Consider the following 18,188-nt stretch of genomic DNA (forward strand, 5'->3'; position numbering starts at 1 on the left):
GGACCCTATCCCTGTGATGGTGAACCAATGGCATGCGGAGCCATATTTGCCGGCACGACACGCTCGCTTAATGACCACACAAAAAGGCAATTGGACATAGTCACACAACTTGCTTTATAACCATCGCAACCTACGACCAAATTATGGGCTCAATTACAGTCGCCCGGTCGACAACTCCCTATAATTACATGATTATAGAATCAGGGCAGGAAGGACCTTGAGAGATCTTCCAGTCCAACCTGCTCACTTTCATATTGCAGCTCCCAATTATGCAGTGCCTTTATTTGTCTCGTGGTTGTTTCTTACCAAAGAGGCCAAGATGGCTTCAAGAGGGCTAGTTTTCCCTGGCTCTTTTCAGATGTTTCCAGACGGCACAGAGCCTCTGTGTCTGGGGAGGGGGTGGGACAGCTTGAAGGAGAAGGTCTCACCCTTGGCAATGTCGAAAGAAAAGGAAAAAAGAAACTCTGCAGAATCCCCCAGTTTTGATGTCAGTTGCATGGACCAGAGGATGCTGTTTCCATGGCAGCAGACAAGGGGAAAATGCAGCAGAGAACAGGATGCTCAGGTAAAAGAGAGAGAGAGAAGGTTTTTTTTAAAGAAAGAGATGCTTTCTTATGCAGAAAAGAGGGAAAGAATACATTTTTCTGATGCAGAGCTCCACCACAGAATGGCAACATGGATACCTGGCACATATTTATTTATTAAATGTTCATGCCACCCATTTTTATAAGGCAATTCTGGATAGCTTATAACTTTATTTTTTTTTAAAAAACGCAGTTTGTTGAACAAACCATGACAGCCCCTTTCTCACTTCTTGCCTAAGGCAGTTGTAAACAATCCACGGGAACTCCATCGGTGGTTTAACATGTGGCATCTGCAATGTTTACAACAGCCCTGTGAGGCAGCCCATAATTATCAGGCTCATTCAGTTACTCTGTACACACACGTTGCCCATTGACAATAAAGGTTTGGTTTGATTTGATTTGATTAGGTCAGTATAGGAATTTGTAAAAGTCGCGGGCCATTTTGAGTAGGAGGCTATGCTCCAAAACAGTCTTGAAAGAGTTAATTCTGCTTTATTTTAAATCAGCAGCCAATGCAGAGTGTTTGTTCATTAAATTTATAGACCACCCACCTCACTATCAAGACATCTCCATGCTCACACTAGGCAGACTGTAGAGAGCTGCAGAACAGAAAACAGAATAATAGAGCTGAAAGGGACCTTGGAGGTCTTCTAGTCCAACCCTTTGCTCGAGCAGGAGGTCCCATAACATTTTGGGCAAATGGATGTCCAATTTCTTCTTAAAAACCTCCACTGATGGAGCTCCCACAACTTCTGAAGGCAAGTCATTCCCCTGATTAATTATTGTCACTGTCAGGAAATTTCTCTTTTGTTTTAGGCTAAGAGTGGGATCTTTCTACCTATTATTTCAGGTGCCTTAATCTTCATTAGATTAGACATACCCAATTCCTGCAAACGTTCATCAAATGTTTTAGCCTCCAGGCTGCTAATCATTTTTGTTGCTCTTCTCTATGCTCTTTGTAGTCTTAATCTCGTTTTTTGCATCTTGGTGACAAAAAACGGACACAGTACTTATGTGTGTGGTGTTACCAGTGTACACTTGGAATATGGCATCCAGTTTTGGCCACTATGATACAAAATAGTTGTTGAGACTCTAGCCAAGGTCTGAAGCTTCACAGGCCAGCATTGATAGTTCCAGGATTCACGCAACACACTAAACCAGGGTTAGGGAATTTTAACAGAAGTTCATTAGGGTAAGTCCAAACTTTGAAACGGAGAGAGTCGATTTTTACAGAAGGCTCCCAAATGAAAAACACAAATAAATGGTTCATGACGACAGAAGTGATTTGTTGATCATGGTTTACGGCAGGGGTCTCCCAAGTTTGGCCACTTTAAAACTTGTGGACTTCAACTCCCAGAATTCCTCAGCCATCTTTAGAATTCTGGGAGTTGAAGTCCTCAAGTCTTAAAGTTGCCAAAGTTGGAGATCCCTGGGCTACCTCTTTTTATGACATCACGTTGCAAAGAGCAGCAGAGACAGAAAGCTCCAAGCTTCTATTCCCCCCCCCTAAGTAATATTAGGTTACTGAATAAGGAAACCAGGTTTGAAGCAAACCATAGCTTGTCCCAGCCTTTCCGATGGGTCACTGCCCCTATTCTTAGAGGGGAATACTAGCCCAGTGGGGCCATGGTGGCAGCCTTTATGGACTTTATGGTTTCCCTGCAGACCCCCCATTCCTACAACACACACACCCCCATATTTCAAAATTGAAAAAGTTGCTTTTGGTGCTTTCACTGCAAGCAACGAGTCGGCGGCTAGACTACTGAGCATATCAAGAGTGCTTTTCCTGGGAGAAGGAAAAGCATCATAGAATCGTAAAATAGAGCTGGAAAGGATCTTGGAGGTCTTCTAGTCCAGCCCCCTGCTCAAGGAGGAGAACCTACACCACTTCAGATAAGTGACTGTCTAGACTTTTCTCAAAATCCTCCAGTGATGGAGCACCCACGTATTCTAGTGGCAAGCTGTTCCACTGGATAATTGTCCTCACTGTCAAGGAAGTTTCTCCTTAATTCCAGGTTGCTTCCTCTCCTTGATTAGTTTCCAACCATTGTTTCTTGTCCTGCCTTCAGGTGCTTTGAAAAATAATTTGACCCCCCTCTTCTTTGTGGCAGCTCTTCAAATATTGGAAGACTGTTACCATGTCCCCCCAGTCCTTCTTTTCTCTAGACTAGCCAAACCCAAATCCTGCAATCGTTCTTTATATGTTTTCATTTCCAGGCCTTTAATCGTCTTTGTTTCTCTTCTCTGCACTTTTTCCAAAGTTTCGACGTCCTTTTTTAGTATATTGTGGTGACCAGAACTTGGAGGCAGTGTTCCAAGTGTGATTTTACTAAAACTTTGCAAGCGGTACTAGAAAGTTGCATGATCTCTATTCTATAGATTCTATCCCTCCATTAATGCAGCCTAGGATTGTATTAGTTGTTTGCCAAGGTCTCCAGTTCGTCTCCACCTGTAGCCTTTCTGACAACCTTCTGGCCAAGCAATTCTGACCCACTGAGCGGATGTTTTCAGCTGGCTGTGGTGCAGGAAAGCCTCGATCTTGGGCAGGACGAATAGAAAAGAAAAGAATTATTAGAGAATAGAATAAAATTATTAAAGAATAGAATAGAACTATTAGAGAATAGAATAGAATTATTAGAGAATAGAATAGAAAATAGAATTATTAGAGAATAGAATTGTAATAGAATAGAATTATTAGAGAATAGAATAGAATTATTAGAGAAATTATAGAAAAGAACTAATAGAGAATAGAATTAGAGAGTAAAATAGAATTATTAGAGAATAGAAAAGAGAATTATTAGAGAATAGAATAAAATTATTAAATAATAGAATAAAATTATTAGAGAATAAAATAGAATTATTAGAGAATAGAAAAGAAGAATTAGAGAATAGAATAAAATGATTAAAGAATAGAATAAAATTATTAGGGAATAGAATAGAACTATTAGAGAATAGAATTATTAGAGAAATTATAGAAAAGAATTAATAGAGAATAGAATAGAATTATTAGAGAGTAAAATAGAATTATTAGAGAATAGAAAAGAAAAGAAATTAGAGAATAGAATAAAATTATTAGAGAATAAAAGAGAATTATTAGAGAATAGAATAGAAATTATTAGAAAAATTATAGAAAGAACATAATTAATAGAGAATAGAATATTAGAGAATAGAATAAAATAGAAAGAATAGAATTATTAGAGAATAGAATTATTAGAGAATAGAATAGAATTATTGGAGAATGGAATTATTAGAGAATAGAATTATTAGAGAATTGAATAGGATAGAATAGAATAAGAGAGTTGGAAGGGATCTTGAAGGTCTTCTAGTCCAACCCCCTGCTTAGGCAGGAAACCCTTCGCCACTTCAGACAAATGCTTATCCAACGTCGTCTTTAAAACTTCCAGTGTTGGAGCATTCACAACTTCGGGAGGCGTTTCAAGTCCTCATGAAGGCGGCTTCGGAGGGAACTGCTGCGGGAGGGGCGGGGGGGGGGTGGCAAGGCAAGGCGGACCCTCCCCCCCCGCCCAGCTGATGGGGCCAGCCTCCCTTCGGAGGGAGGGAGGGAGGGAGGGGCGGGGCGGAGGAGGGGCCGTGATGTCAGCGTCGAGGGCTGGTCTCGCTCAGCGCAGCCTTCGCCCGGGCAGCGCAGGCGGGCAGGGCGGATGGACGGGCAGGAGCCCCTCGGCGGGGCAGCAGCCGGGCGCCTGCAGTCCAGGTGAGGCAGGGGAGGGGGTGGAGGGGGGGCTTGGGCATGGAGGAGCCCATGGGGAGGGGTCCCTCTAGGGCAGAGGCGGGGAGGAAATGGGGCGGGGAACGGGAGAGCCCCAAATGCCTTCATCCTGGTTTAAGGGGTCGTGTGAAGCAGCAGCTAAGGCAGCCCCAGCATTTCCCATCCTCTCCCCCCCCTTTACAGGGTGAGCTAACCTTCCTTTAACCATCATGGGTCATGTAGGTTTGTGGTCTCCTTAACTTGGATTGCGAAGGTAGCCCCTTTCCTGGTGTATAAACCGGCTGCATGGGGCCGCCTTCAACAGTAATAGCTGGAAGGGACCTTGGAGGTCATCTAGTCCAACCCCCCTGCTCACGTGGGATTCGAACTGCCAACCTTTCTGATCGACAAGCTCGTGGTCTTAGCTGCTGAGCCACTTGGTCAGTTCTCTTTTAATAAGTTTTCCCCCCCCTCCTATATATAGTTGCAAGTATACATTCACATTGTTCTTGTTCTTGTTTATCTTCACTTTTGCATATTTATTTTCCCATATAAAGGGTTAAAATATACATTTGCTTATCATCCCATACACCTATTTTGCATGGTCACCAACCTGATTTTTTTTCTTTTCACTCTCCCTCCCTTCTTCCTTCCTCCTCTCTTTTAACTTTCATTCGTCCCTTACTTCTCCCTACTCTCCTCTTCCTCTTCCCCTTCCTACCCTCTCTCCTTCTCTTTCTATCCTACAGCCTTCCTCTCTTTCCCTTTCCTTCTTCCCTTGCCTCTCCCCTAATCCTCTCTTTCTACTCTGCCCTCCTCTCCTTCTCTTTCTCTCCCTTCCACCCTCCTCTCCTTACGCTTTCTTCTTTCCCTCCTCTCCTTCACCTTCCTTCATTACTTACCCTCCCCTACTACTCTCTTCCTCTTCACCTTCCTATCCTCTCTCCTTCTCTTTCTATGCGTACCAGACCTTCCTCTCCTTTCCCTTTCCTTCTTCCCTTGCTCTCCTTAATGCTCTCTTCCTCCTCTTTCTATGCCTTCCCTCCTTCCTCCTTTTCCTCTTTCTTCTTTCTCTTCCCTTTCCTCTCTCTCCTCTCCTCCTCTTCCTTCCATTCCTTTTCTGTTGTTGTGGTTATCTCTTATCTCTGCCTGGGCACATCTTAGACTTAGAGGCTGCCCGGTTTGGCTGGGGAAGGGTCTGCTGGGGAATGCCTACCTTGCTCTCCTCCAGCCATTAGGGGCGCAGACCCCCTGCAAGCGCCTGTTGGCACCCCTGCTTCGTTGCCTCTCCCATTCTTCCCCCCCCCCGCCTTCATGAGGACTTGAAACTCGTCCTCCCTGCTCAAGATTCTCCTGTTGCCTCTGCACAGTGCAACCAGCTGCAAAAATCATCCATCTGGTAGGGGGTTGCTGGACGGGGCTTGCAAGAAGGCCGCAGCAGATTAAACAGAGTTGGAAGGGACCTTGGAGGTCACCTAGTCCAACCTCCCACCCAAGCAGAAGGCCCTACACCCAAGGCCACTGCTGCCTCCTCCTCCAGCTGTGCTTGAAGGTTGTAAAAAAAGCCACAGGTGGAGCTGACCAGCAGTGGTTTTCCCTTGCCTCTTTCCTGGGGTCGTGAGAGAGTGCCTAGCTAAAACTAAGCAAAATCGCACCGAGCGGGATGGGAGACCATAGGAAAGTATGTGTTTGTGTGTGTGTGTGTGTGTGGTGTGTGTGTATGTATGTATGTATATGTGTGTGTGTGTATGTATATATATATATATATATATATATATATATATATATAATATATATATATATATAATATATATATATATATATATATATATATATATATATATCTATAATATATATATTATCTGAGAGGAAAACTCTGGCAAAACCATTTCCCCACACAATCTGAAGGAAACCGCATGATTTTGAAGTCTGGCTGTGGTGAAGCTATCGAAGTATGTTGGCGTCACGCCGCAGAAGGAAGCTATGATATGCTGCTTGTTGGAAAGAAAGTGGGGACGAAGGGCTTGTAGCAACCCTCGCGGTATTTGAGGAAAGGATGGAAGCGTTGTTGACTCACAACCTTCTCTCCGGGGGTTGTGAAATGAAAGGTTTTTGCGGATCCTCACAAGCTTTGCTTTTCACACCTTTCAAATAAGGTCCCAGTGGGGCCAGTGGGGGATAATGGGAGCTGCAATTCAGCACTTGTCTTGAGCCAGAGGCTTAAATATCAGTTCCCCTCCAAAAAGGAAATAATAATAATATATCTGAAGACCCAAAAGGGCCTAGAAAGCAGATTTTTGTCTCATTTCTAACCACACTGAAACGGCCAAGTGTTGCCTTGCTTTGGCTCCTAGCTGGAATGTTGTATATTTTTCATCCCTGGGACAACTGACCATCAATAGCTTGGAGAGCAGTGCAAAGTAGAGGAGGATGGGTATTATAGTCCAGTCTTTCTGGAATGGAAGCCGATAAAGGAGGCTGTGAGGGCAAGCGAATTGTACTGTGAAGTTTCCAAGAGATGCCCTAATTAATTTACGAGCCTCGAGACAAAGTTCAAAAGAAATCTAGTGATTTATTAGGAGCAACATTTTGGCATGTTCTTCTGCGGAGCCGAACCTGATTTCTGGTTAATGGTGTCTGAACTTTACTCCATGTCTCCCCCTCCCCTCAGTTTGTGTCATAAGTCACATCCACCAACGAGGTACTGTAGCAGGCTGTGAGATTTCACGCCTCACAGGCCTGCTCCCTTTTCCATGTCAACTTGATAGTAGTCTTGGAAACACATTACAAGTTGACCTGTACTTTTGGACTACACTTCACATCAGTCAGATGCAGCCTGGTCCAAGGGCTGTTTTTTAATCTGTGATCTAAAGGAGGACCATGGACATTGTAGTACTGCGCTGCTGGAGGAAGCCAGAGTGGCTAAATTTTGGTAGTATTCCAGCACCTCTTTTCTTAAGGTGCTTCTAAAAAAACACACAGAGTGATTCTGCAGTTTTTGGGGGCCTGATTTTGTGCAATCTCCATGTCAGCCCCCCACTGGGCACAAATACTCTTTTTTCGGCCCACCCCCTGCCCACGTCTTTCCTCCTTTCAGCATAACCTATGTAATGTGATGGCGAAGCTACAGGGTACACATGGGGACTGCTCAGCTCCATCACGCATGTAGGCGTGTCTCCCGCCCACCAGCTGATTTTCGGGTCTCTGCCACGCATGGGGGAGGGGCGGCACATGTTTTAAACAAATAGGTTTAAAAACAGTTCCTATCCTTGGGCTGTCAGACTTTTAAACACAACCACAATCACTCCCTGCACAAGTAAGAAATGTATGACTATTTTTTTTCTTTCTCTTTTTCATTTCCGCTATAGTTTTGTACCAGTGAGGCTAAAACCAATCTTGTTGCATTTATTTTGTACAATGACAATAAAGACGATACCCGGGATGGCGAACCTATGCCAGGCGTGCCACAGGTGGCTTGCGGAGCCATTTGTCAGGGCACGCGAGGTGTTGCCCTGTCAGCTGGCCAGCGAGCATGCGCACGCTGGCCAGCTGAGTTCAGCCTTTTTTAAAGCCATTTTTTGCCCTCCCCAGGCTCCAGAGGCATTATAGGAGCCTGGGGAAGGTGAAAAGAGCTTCCCTAAAGCCTCCAGTGCAAAAAACCAACCCTATGAGCAAACTGGAAGTTCGTGAACGGACTTCTGGTTTCTTCCTAGGGCCAGTTTAAGCCTTCCGGAGCCTTCAGGGGCCTTCCAGAGGCTTCTCTGAAGGCTCCGGCGGACGAAAAACAACCCTACGAGCGATTTCCGGTTTGCTCGTAGAGTTGTTTTTCATCCTACGGAGCCTTCAGGGAAGCCTCCTGAAGGCTCCAGAGGGCTTAAACCAGCCCTAGGAGGAAACCGGAAGTCCGTTCCTGAACTTCTGGTTTGCCTATAGAGCTGTTTTGTTGTGCTCCGGAGGCTTCAGGGAAGCTCCTGAAGCCTCCGGAAGGTCTCCGGGTGGGGGGGGAGGCTGTTTTCGCCTTCCCCAGGCTCCTATAAAGCCTCTGGAGCCTGGGAAGGACGACAAAAGCATGCAAAAAATGGGGGGGGGGGGTCGCACCCGTCATGCGCGCATGGATGCTGGGGGGGCATGCATTGCATTATGGGTGTCGACACAGATTCACTTAACACCCATGTTGTCATTGAACCACTGCAGTGTTTCACTTAACAACGGTGGCACCTTGTTTCTTCCCTTGGGATGGAGTCTGGGCTACTGAATGGAGCTGGCAGAGTGTTTATTGGCCAGATGCCCTTCCTGTTGCCAGTGTGGAGTTTTTGTTGAGCAGATATATCCTCCTTGTGCTCAGAGAAAGAATATGTTCTCTTCCAAAGAGAAGTTGTGATCATCATCCTCATTTAACGACTCCGTAATCCCTTGCGGGGTGGAATCTGGGCAATGAATGGCGCTGCCAGAGTGTTTATTGGCCGGATGCCCTTCCTTGTCGCCAATACAGAGTTTTAGTTCAGCAGATACATCCTCATTGTGAACATATTCTCTTCCAAAGTGAAGTTGTGAAATTGCAGGGCATTTGAGAAGGGCGTTTAACAGCCCTGGCTGCCCACAGCGGCCTATTTTTAAAAGGAAAACTATTCCTTGGGTCTCAGAAGTTGGGAAATCAGGAGGATAGCTTGGAATCGTCCCTCCTGGGACAAACCTGAGCTGAGCGGCAGAAGGGAGAGTCTTGGCAACGTGGAGTGCCACGTCCAGCCACATGAAACGTGGCTGGTCCTCCAAGCTCGTTTCCTCTTTTCTTGTTTTTCTTGGATTCTCTGGTTGTTCTCTGGCAGTTGGTCCTCAGCGGAGCCTGTAATCAAGTTTCAACCCACAAAAGCCCACCGGCTGTGCCAGATCTTCCCGTCTCCTATCCTTGGCCTCAGCTGCCTTGAGTAAATACAGCGGCTTGTTTTTCCATGCTTGGTGAGGGTTCCCCCCCCCCCAAAGGGGCTATTTTCCCTTCCCTGAGTTGAAAACCTCCAGTTTCATTGCTCCACCAAGGTCACCGTATCTCTCCCTGAATTGCTCCAAGAATGCAGGGTGAAAGAGACGCTTGTTTTGCAAAAGCCTAAATGGTCATAAATGGGATAAAATTTATGGTGCTAGAGAGAGCCTGTTGCAAAAGCCCTCTCCCCTCTTCAGGGCTGAACCTGGAGGTCTCCGAGCTAAGCTGGTCAAGGAGAGACACTGCTAAATGTATATATATAAATATATATCTATATATATAAATATATATCTATATTTATACATCTACATCTACATCATCTACATCTATATATCTACATCTATATATATCTATATCTATGTTGTATTTGTGCTGATAAATAAATAAAGGGAGACAAAAAAAATAAAGGGAGATTTAAAAAAATCTAATAAATCTATATCTATTTCATTTCTATATTTCTATTTCTATATCTACATCTCTATCTACATCTCTCTCTCTCTCTCTCTCTCTCTCTATATATATATATATATATATATATATATATATATAATCTATCTATCTCTATCTCTATCTCTATTTCTATATCTATCTATCTCTATATCTATATCTATCTCTATATCTCTATCTCTATATCTCTGTATCTGTATCTATATATATTTTATCTATATATCTATATCTCTATCTCTATCTCTCTATTTCTATATGTATCTCTATCTATCTCTATCTCCATCTCCATCTCTCTATATCTATCTATCTATCTATCTATCTATCTATCTATCTATCTATCTATCTATCTATCTGTCTGTCTATGTCTATATCTATATATGTATCTTTATATCTATATCTATATCTATATATCTATATATCTATATAATCTATCTCTATTTCTATATGTATCTCTATATCTATCTATATATCTATCTATCTCTATCTATCTATCTATCTATCTATCTATCTATCTATCAATCTATCATCTATATATCTATATATCTATATATCTATATAAATTTACACACACACACACACAAATATACATATACACCTTTCACTTGCCCCTCTTGATACATCAAAGATAGATGGAGGGATAGATAGATAGGGATGGATGGATGGATGGATGGATGGATAGAAGATAGATGGATGGATGGATGGATGGATGGATGGATAGATAGATGGATGGATGGATGGATGGATGGATAGATAGATAGATAGATAGATAGATAGATAGATAGATAGATAGATAGATAGATGGGTGGATGGATAGGTGGATGGATGGATGGATGGATGGATGGATGGATGGATGGATGGATGGATGGAGAGAGCCTGAAGCAAACTCCTGGTCCCGATAAAAATCCCTTTTATTAATTGACTGTGAATTCTGCTCATTCACCTCCAGCAAAGTCTTTCCAGGGAGGATTTACAGTCATAGACCTTATCTGGCTTGAAAAGCTGCCAGGCCGATCTCTGCAAAACTTGGCAAGGAGTCTCGGAGAGTCACGAACCAATGAAGCAAACTAATGGTCTCCTACAAACTCCACTCCCCTTTCACTCCTCTTTTATTCCCTCTGGGAGGGGCCATTCATTGTCCACCTGTGGCCTTACTCCCAAGTCGACTCCTGTTCTTTAGCTGTTCCCTTCGTCCGGAAACTCTGCGCATGCGCACACTGGGAACAGGCTCCAGCTGTTCTGCCTCACTGATATCTGACTCCGAAGGCAGCTGATAACTGTCAGACGGCCCTGGCCCCCTCTCTGCCTCCGACACAGAGCCCTCATCCGAGCCTTCCCCAGCCTCCAGGAGTGGCCCATCTTCCTCCCCAACATCCTCACTGTCCGAGTCTGCTGTCAGCTCCACTGGCCCCAACATTGGGATAAGGCAGAGAGACAAAGTGGTATCTTTACGGATGGAGGGTATCTGGGATTTTTCACAATTCCTGGACAAAAATTTGATAGAGCCTTGCAAAGATTTGTGTTTGTGTTGTAACTGGTGGCTTTGATCCTCCTTGTCCTGCATGAAGCCTCACAGATGTTTTTATAGGTTTCAAAAATTCCCATTTAGACCAGCAATGGTGGCACTGGCCCACCACAGCCACTGGGTGTGTATAAAATCTTTTTTTTTTTTAAAGGAATGTAGTCATTATCCATGCTGGCTTGGCTTCATCTCTCTGTCCTGCCTGGCATTGACAGAAATAATTAATGCTGCCTCTTTTTGGAGTCTTCGAAAAAGTCCTATTTATGGATCTCCCTCCCACCTAAATTGAGGGATGAGCCCCAAGTAGCCTTCTCATGCTCACCTTCCAAACACATTCACCTCCCATAATCCTCAGCCACAACCAGGCAGGTGGCAAAGGCAGATGTTTGGAGAAGGATTTGATGTTCTCCAAGAAGGAGTTACAGAATTGTGGCGGTGAGAGCCAGATATAAATAGCGATGGTCCTGGATGAAGTTAGTTCTGGTCCAGTGAGGGCATGAGAACCTCAAATCGGAATTTGGAAAAGTTTTGCAACTCTACCCAAAGTACAAAATGTCGGGAAGTGGCTGAATTCGCAGAGCGTCCCATGTTTTGCTCAGAGTTGGCTTGTCCTCAGGATTAACCAATAGCAATAGCAATAGCAGTAGACTTATATACCGCTTCATAGGCCTTTCAGGCCTCTCTAAGCGGTTTACAGAGAGTCAGCATATTGCCCCCAACAATCTGGGTCCTCATTTTACCCACCTCGGAAGGATGGAAGGCTGAGTCAACCCTGAGCCGGTGAGATTTGAACCGCTGACCTGCTGATCTAGCAGTAGCCTGCAGTGCTGCATTTAACCACTGCGCCACCTTGGTGGTTAATGGCTTCCAAACCACAATCGTGTTTAGGATTACATTTAAAGCCAATCTGTGGCAGATTTGGCTTCTCGTAGCCAAAACAAATCATAGGTTGCACATTTTTAAAAATGTATTTATATCTTGCCTTCATTATTTTTGCATATAACTCAAGGCGGAGAGTATTGTTCTGAGCTAGGCTTCCCCAGAAAGCAGGAGGCAGATCCTGGTCTGGACAAACCCCCTTTTATTAACCCCCTTTTATTAAACTAATGTGAATTCCTCCCATTCACATTCAACAAGGACTGACAAACAGTCTTTCAAAGGAGTATTTATGACCATAGACCTTATCTATCTTGGAAAGCTGCCATGGAAATATTTTCCCAATGAGGTCTTGTGCAAGGAAAGACTGGGCATAGACTAGAAGATCTCCAAGGTCCCTTCTAGTTCTATTCTATTCTAGATTCTCTGGTTCTCAAAAGTCTGGATTTTTTCTTTAGTTACAATTCCTGGCCAGCGTCCACCAGCTTTGATGGCTCGTAAATACAGATTCACTTGCAGGATTTTGTGGCTGCTAAAAAAAAAAATCAATAAATATACAAAGGGCCTTTATCTTGACTGATACTGAATCTGAGTTAGTCTTAATTGGCTGTCATTCTGATCAATTGGCCCCACCTACTTATTTGTCCTGATTCCACCTTACTTGGTGTGTGGTCTAACCTGTTTCATTCCAAAATCAATATTTTACCCAGATGTTTTTTAAAAAATCAATGTTTGCAAATATTTTAACATCCTGTTGCTTAATAGCATATGTTTTCCTTACTTTAATTAATCTTGTGTTCTGCATTGTTTACCGAAAAGCAGTAGAGACTTCCGTCTGCGAACAAGGCTGAATTTATTAACACCAAAGGAAGAAACAGAAAAGCTTTTAATGAGATAATTTTGCACACTTGAAGTGCTGTGTTTGTAGATACTAATTGACCATATGTTGTAGATGTTCATTAAATGTTTAGGAATAACAGAATAACTCACCAACTCCTAGAGTTGAAAGGAACCTTTGAGATGTTTTAGTCCAATCCCCTGTTGAAGCAGGAAACCACTTCAGACAAATGGTTGTCCAATCTCTTCTTTAACAGATTAAAAGAGTTGGAAGGGACCTTGTAGGTCATCTAGTCCAATCCCACCCACCCAAGAAGGAGACCCTACACCATTTCTGACAGTTGGAAGTCCAGTCTTGAAAGCTTCCAGATGAAGCTCCCACAACTTCCAAAGGCAACTTCTGTTCCATGGGTAGATTGTTTTCACTGTCAGAAAATTCCACCTTATTTCCAGGTTGAATCTCTCTCCTTAGTATTTAGTATTTAATAAATTTATAGGCCGCCCAATCCCGAAGGACTCTGGGCAGCTTACAGAAAATACATTTTAAAAAATAAAGAATTAAAACACAGAGAAAAACAGATTAAAAACCACATCATGCACTCAATCTGGTCAGGGCTGGACCTCAGTCATAAGGTCAACAGCCCCAGGCCTGCCGGAATAGCCAGGTTTTGATAGCCTTTCGGAAGGCCATGAGAGTGGGAAGGGTCCGGATCTCTGGGGGTAGTTCATTCCATAGGGTCAGAGCGGCTACAGAGAAGGCCCTCCCCCGGGGAGCCGCCAGCCAACATTGTCTGGCTGACAGCACCTGGAGAAGGCCCACCCTGTACGATCTTATCGCCGTTGGGAGGTATGTGGCAGAAGACGGTCTCGCAGATATCCAGGTCCTAGGCCATATAGGGCTTTAAAGGTAATAACCAGCACCTTGAATTGCGTTCGGAGACCGATAGGAAGCCAGTGCAGCTCGCGGAGGATAGGTGTAATATGGGTGTATCTTGGTACACCCAGTATCGCTCGCGCGGCTGCATTCTGGACCAGTTGTAGTCTCTGAACACTTTTCAGGGGCAGCCCCATGTAGAGCGCGTTACAGTAGTCAAGTCTTGAGGTGACGAGGGCGTGAGTGACCGATTGAAGTGCCAAATAGGGCCGCAACTGGTGCACCAGGCGAACCTGGGCAAAGGCCCCCCTGGTCACAGCCGACAAGTGATGTTCTAATGTCAGCTGCGGATCCAGGAGGACCCTCTCTGAGGGGTGTAAATTTTCACCCCCCAGGCTTAGGGATGGACTATCTGGGCTGTCCTTGGGGGGCAACATCCACAGCCACTCGGTCTTGTCAGGATTGAATGCAAGTTTGTTCACTCCCATCCAGACCATAACAGCTTCCAGGCACTGGCACATCACTTCCACCGCTACACTGAGCTAGCACAGGGCGGAGAGATACAACTGTGTATCATCCGCGTATTGATGCTATTTAATCCTGTGCCGACGGAGGATCTCACCCAGTGGCTTCATGTAGATATTGAATAGGAGGGGGGACAAGACCAAGCCCTGCGGCATCCCATATATAAGGGGCCTAGGGGTCGACCTTTGCCCTCCAACCAACACCGACTGCGACCTGCCGGAGAGGTAAGAGGAGAACCACCGTAAAATGGTGCCTCCCACTCCTACCTCTTCCAGCCGTCGCAGAAGGATACCATGGTCGATGGTATCAAAGGCCGCTGAGAGGTCAAGGAGCACCAGAATAGAGGAATGTCCTCTATCCCTGACCCTCCAGAGATCATCGGTCAGCACGACCAAAGCGGTTTTGGTGCTGTATCCAGGCCTGAAACCAGACTGAAAGGAGTCCAGATAATTTGCTTCATCCAAGATCCATCGGAATTGAAGGGCCACCACTTTCTCAACAACCTTCCCCCCCAAAAAGAGGTTGGAGACTGGACGATAGTTTTTAAGAATAGCTGGGTCCAGAGAAGGCTTCTTGAGGAGGGGTCTTACCATTGCTTCCTTCAGAGGTTGCGGAAAGATCCCTCCTACAAAGACGTGTTTGTGATCATCTGGAGCCAGCCTCGGGTTACCTCCCTGCTGATCGAGACCAACCAGGAGGGACACGGGTCCAATAAACAGGTGGAGGCACTCATTGCTCCCATGGCCTTGTCCACTTCCTCAGGGGTGACAAGCTGGAACTCATTCCAGGAAATCTGATCAAGACCCTGCCTCGGCATCTCCGCTGGTACTGTCCAAGTGGAGTCAAGGTCTGTCCGAATCTGAGTAATTTTGTCCGACAGAAACTGAGCAAATTCCTCAGCCCTTCCCTGTAAGGGTTCCCCCGCATCCTTCCCTTTCAGGATGGAGTGGGTTATCCTAAACAGGGCGGCTGGGCGGGATTCTGCAGACGCAATAAGAGTGGAAAAATGTGCACATTTTGCGGCCCGTTTCGCCACTAAATAAGTCCTAATGAAGGCTCTTAATAGTGTTCGGTCGGATTCGGAGTTGCTAGCCCTCCAACGTCGCTCTAGGTGTCTCTTTTGGTGCTTCATCTCCCGGAGTTTCTCAGTGAACCAAGGTGCCCTCCTGGATCCACTGCTGTGGAGAGGCCGCAAAGGCGCAATCCGATCCAGCGCCTCAGTCGCCACTGTATTCCAGGCGGCGACCATGGATTCTGTCAGATTGTGGGCAAGGGAATCAGGTATCTCTCCAAGCTCCTTCTGAAATCCCAACAGGTCCATCAGGCGCCTGGGGCGGAACCATTTAATCGGTTCCACCTCCCTGCAGTGAGGGAGTAGCTTCCGAAAGTCAAGGGCGAGATCTCTATTCCCCTTAGTTCAAGATCACGTCTCCACTGCCCCGAGAGGAACACAAGGTCGACCGTGTGTCCCACTCTATGAGTCGGACCCTGAATTACCTGGGTCAAGTCCATGGTTGTCATGGGCCCTGACTTCTCTTGTCACCAGGTCCTTGAGTTGAGCTCACAGGGCCGAAACAAGGGATTGCTGTGATGTAGTGAACCCTCCTTCCCTGATAATGGCTAGCCCTGTAGCTCCCATCATACCTGCCCCTCCCGGTCGTAACCGAGATGCTCCGGCCCGCCCCCATCCCCGTAGACCCTTCCTCTCCTCCCACTGCCCCCATTCTTCCCGGCAGGCCATTCATACCATTCATTTTAGGACGAGAGGCGGATCTGGGCCCCCATCCACTTCTGCTTCTGCACTCAGTGGAGGGGGCTCCAGGCCGCACTCTTGATCCTCTCATATATACCGCACAGATATTCTCCTCATACATACCCCACTGTAATTGTTAAAAAAAAATACAATAGTACAATAATACAATAATATAAAATTAAATTAATTTAAAACGTGGATCATTCATCTTCATATATACAAACTCACATTCCACAAGCAGGATTTACGCAGATGTTAATTTCGCGCAAGCGGTTCGTGCAGTTCAAATAACTGGAAACTAGTAATGGTGCAAGGGGGAGAGTGTCTCGTTTTCCCTTCCCTCCTGTGGGCCTGAAATGGTGCAGAAAAGGGGTCCAAAGTCTGGGGTGGCTGAAGCAGATTGAAGGGGTGTCTTACCCCCCCACAGTATTGTTTCCAGGGTCTGCGTACCAAATTTGGTTGAAATTGCTCGAGGCGTTCCAGAGTTATGCTGGAAAACACACACACACACACACACACACACACACACACACTTTCAGACTATAAGATGCACCGGAGTATAAGATGCACCATGGTTTTGAAGAGGTAAATTTTAAAAAAAGGTTTTGCACTCTGCAGGCCTCCCAACCCTCTGCATGCCTCATTTTTTTTGCAAAAAACAAAAAAAAGGGCATGCAGAGCTTTGGGAGGCTCTTAGAACGCTCCTGGTGGCGGGGGGGGGGGTGGGAATGGCCTTTTTTTTGCATGTTTTTGCCTTCCCAGCCCCCAGGAGCACTTTGCAGCCCTCCCAAACCCTCTGCACCTCAATTTTTGCAAAGAGGGCAGGATTTCGGTAGGCAAAATGCTGTATTCAGTGTATAAGACGCACCCAGATTTTCACCCTCTTTTTGGAGGGAAAAGGTGTGTTATACTCTGAAAAATACGATGGATGGATGGATGGATGGATGGATGGACAAGGATGGAAGAGATAGACATAGAAAGGATAGAGAGATAAATAGATAGATAGATAGATAGATAGATAAATAGATGTTCACCGACAAAACCGCGAAGCCCTTTTCCGCGCCGACATAACCGCGGAGGGCAAATCCGCACCTTCCGAAGGGCTCAGCAAAATGCTTTACTAGCATTTACCCTAAACCTAACCCTAAACCTAATCCTAAACCTAACCCTAAGCCTAACCCTAACCCTTACCTTAACTTAAATCGGCTTTCTGTTGCCGCGCTGTTGTAAAGTGCCCTTCTGTCGCTGCGCTGTTGTCGCCGCGGTGATAACATCGCGGTTTTAGCGACGCGGTTTTGTCAGCATGCTTTTGTCGTGCACGCTTTTCTCGGGTCACAAGATAGATAGATAGATAGATAGATAGATAGATAGATAGATAGATAGATAGAAGATACAACATCTCATCTTCTCCCAGTTGCTTGTAAGCCTGGACAGTTTCTCTCGCACAAGCTGAGAATTTCTAGAAAATGACGTTTTGACCAAGATTGTTTGACTGTTTTCGTTAGGAGGATGGAGGCCTCGTGCTTGGAATTAGCTCTGGAAGGAGAGCGGGCGTGCAAGGCAGGGGATTTCCCTTCCGGAGCTGCCTTCTTCGAACACGCAGTCAAAGTGGGGACGGAGGATCTGAAGACCCTCAGCGCCATATACAGCCAACTGGGCAACGCCTACTTCTACCTGAAGGACTATGCCAAAGCTTTGGAGTACCATAAGCACGATCTCACGCTGGCCAGGTAAGCGCTCTGCAGCCAGAACTGAGCCCTCTGGAGACATGAAGGAGGAACCGAGTCTGGGGCTGCAACGCTCAAGCCATGCCAGATTGGCAAAACTTCCACCCGCAGGAAAGAAAGCCAGAATGTTCCATTTTCCCTTTTGGGTTGGGCTGGAAAAGAAAGAGAGGTGATCTGTGGGAGATGGAAGGAGCTCATGGGGAAGCTGGGAAAAGGAAGAGAAATAGAAGCAGTCAAGAAAAGGGATACAGGTACAGATTAACGGAGTTGGAAGGGACCTTGAAGGTCATCTAGTCCACCCCCCCGCCCAAGCAGACCCGACACCATTTCTAACAGATGGCAATCCAGTCTCTTCTTGA

At 45.5% G+C, this 18,188-nt stretch overlaps 1 protein-coding gene across 1 annotated transcript in view; it reads left to right on the forward strand.

The window, feature by feature from the left end:
- The first annotated feature begins 4,192 nt into the window (after positions 1-4,192).
- GPSM1 (G protein signaling modulator 1) overlaps positions 4,193-18,188 on the forward strand; it is a 39,206-nt gene continuing 25,210 nt past the window's right edge. Inside the window, exons 1-2 of the mRNA XM_032233212.1 lie at positions 4,193-4,299; positions 17,608-17,832. Of these exons, the coding sequence (XP_032089103.1) occupies positions 4,247-4,299; positions 17,608-17,832 (278 nt within the window). The 5' untranslated portion in view covers positions 4,193-4,246. The remainder of the gene's footprint in view (positions 4,300-17,607; positions 17,833-18,188) is intronic.

This window comes from Thamnophis elegans, chromosome 16 (genome assembly GCF_009769535.1).
Source record: "Thamnophis elegans isolate rThaEle1 chromosome 16, rThaEle1.pri, whole genome shotgun sequence".
NCBI classification, from domain to species: Eukaryota; Metazoa; Chordata; class Lepidosauria; order Squamata; family Colubridae; genus Thamnophis; species Thamnophis elegans.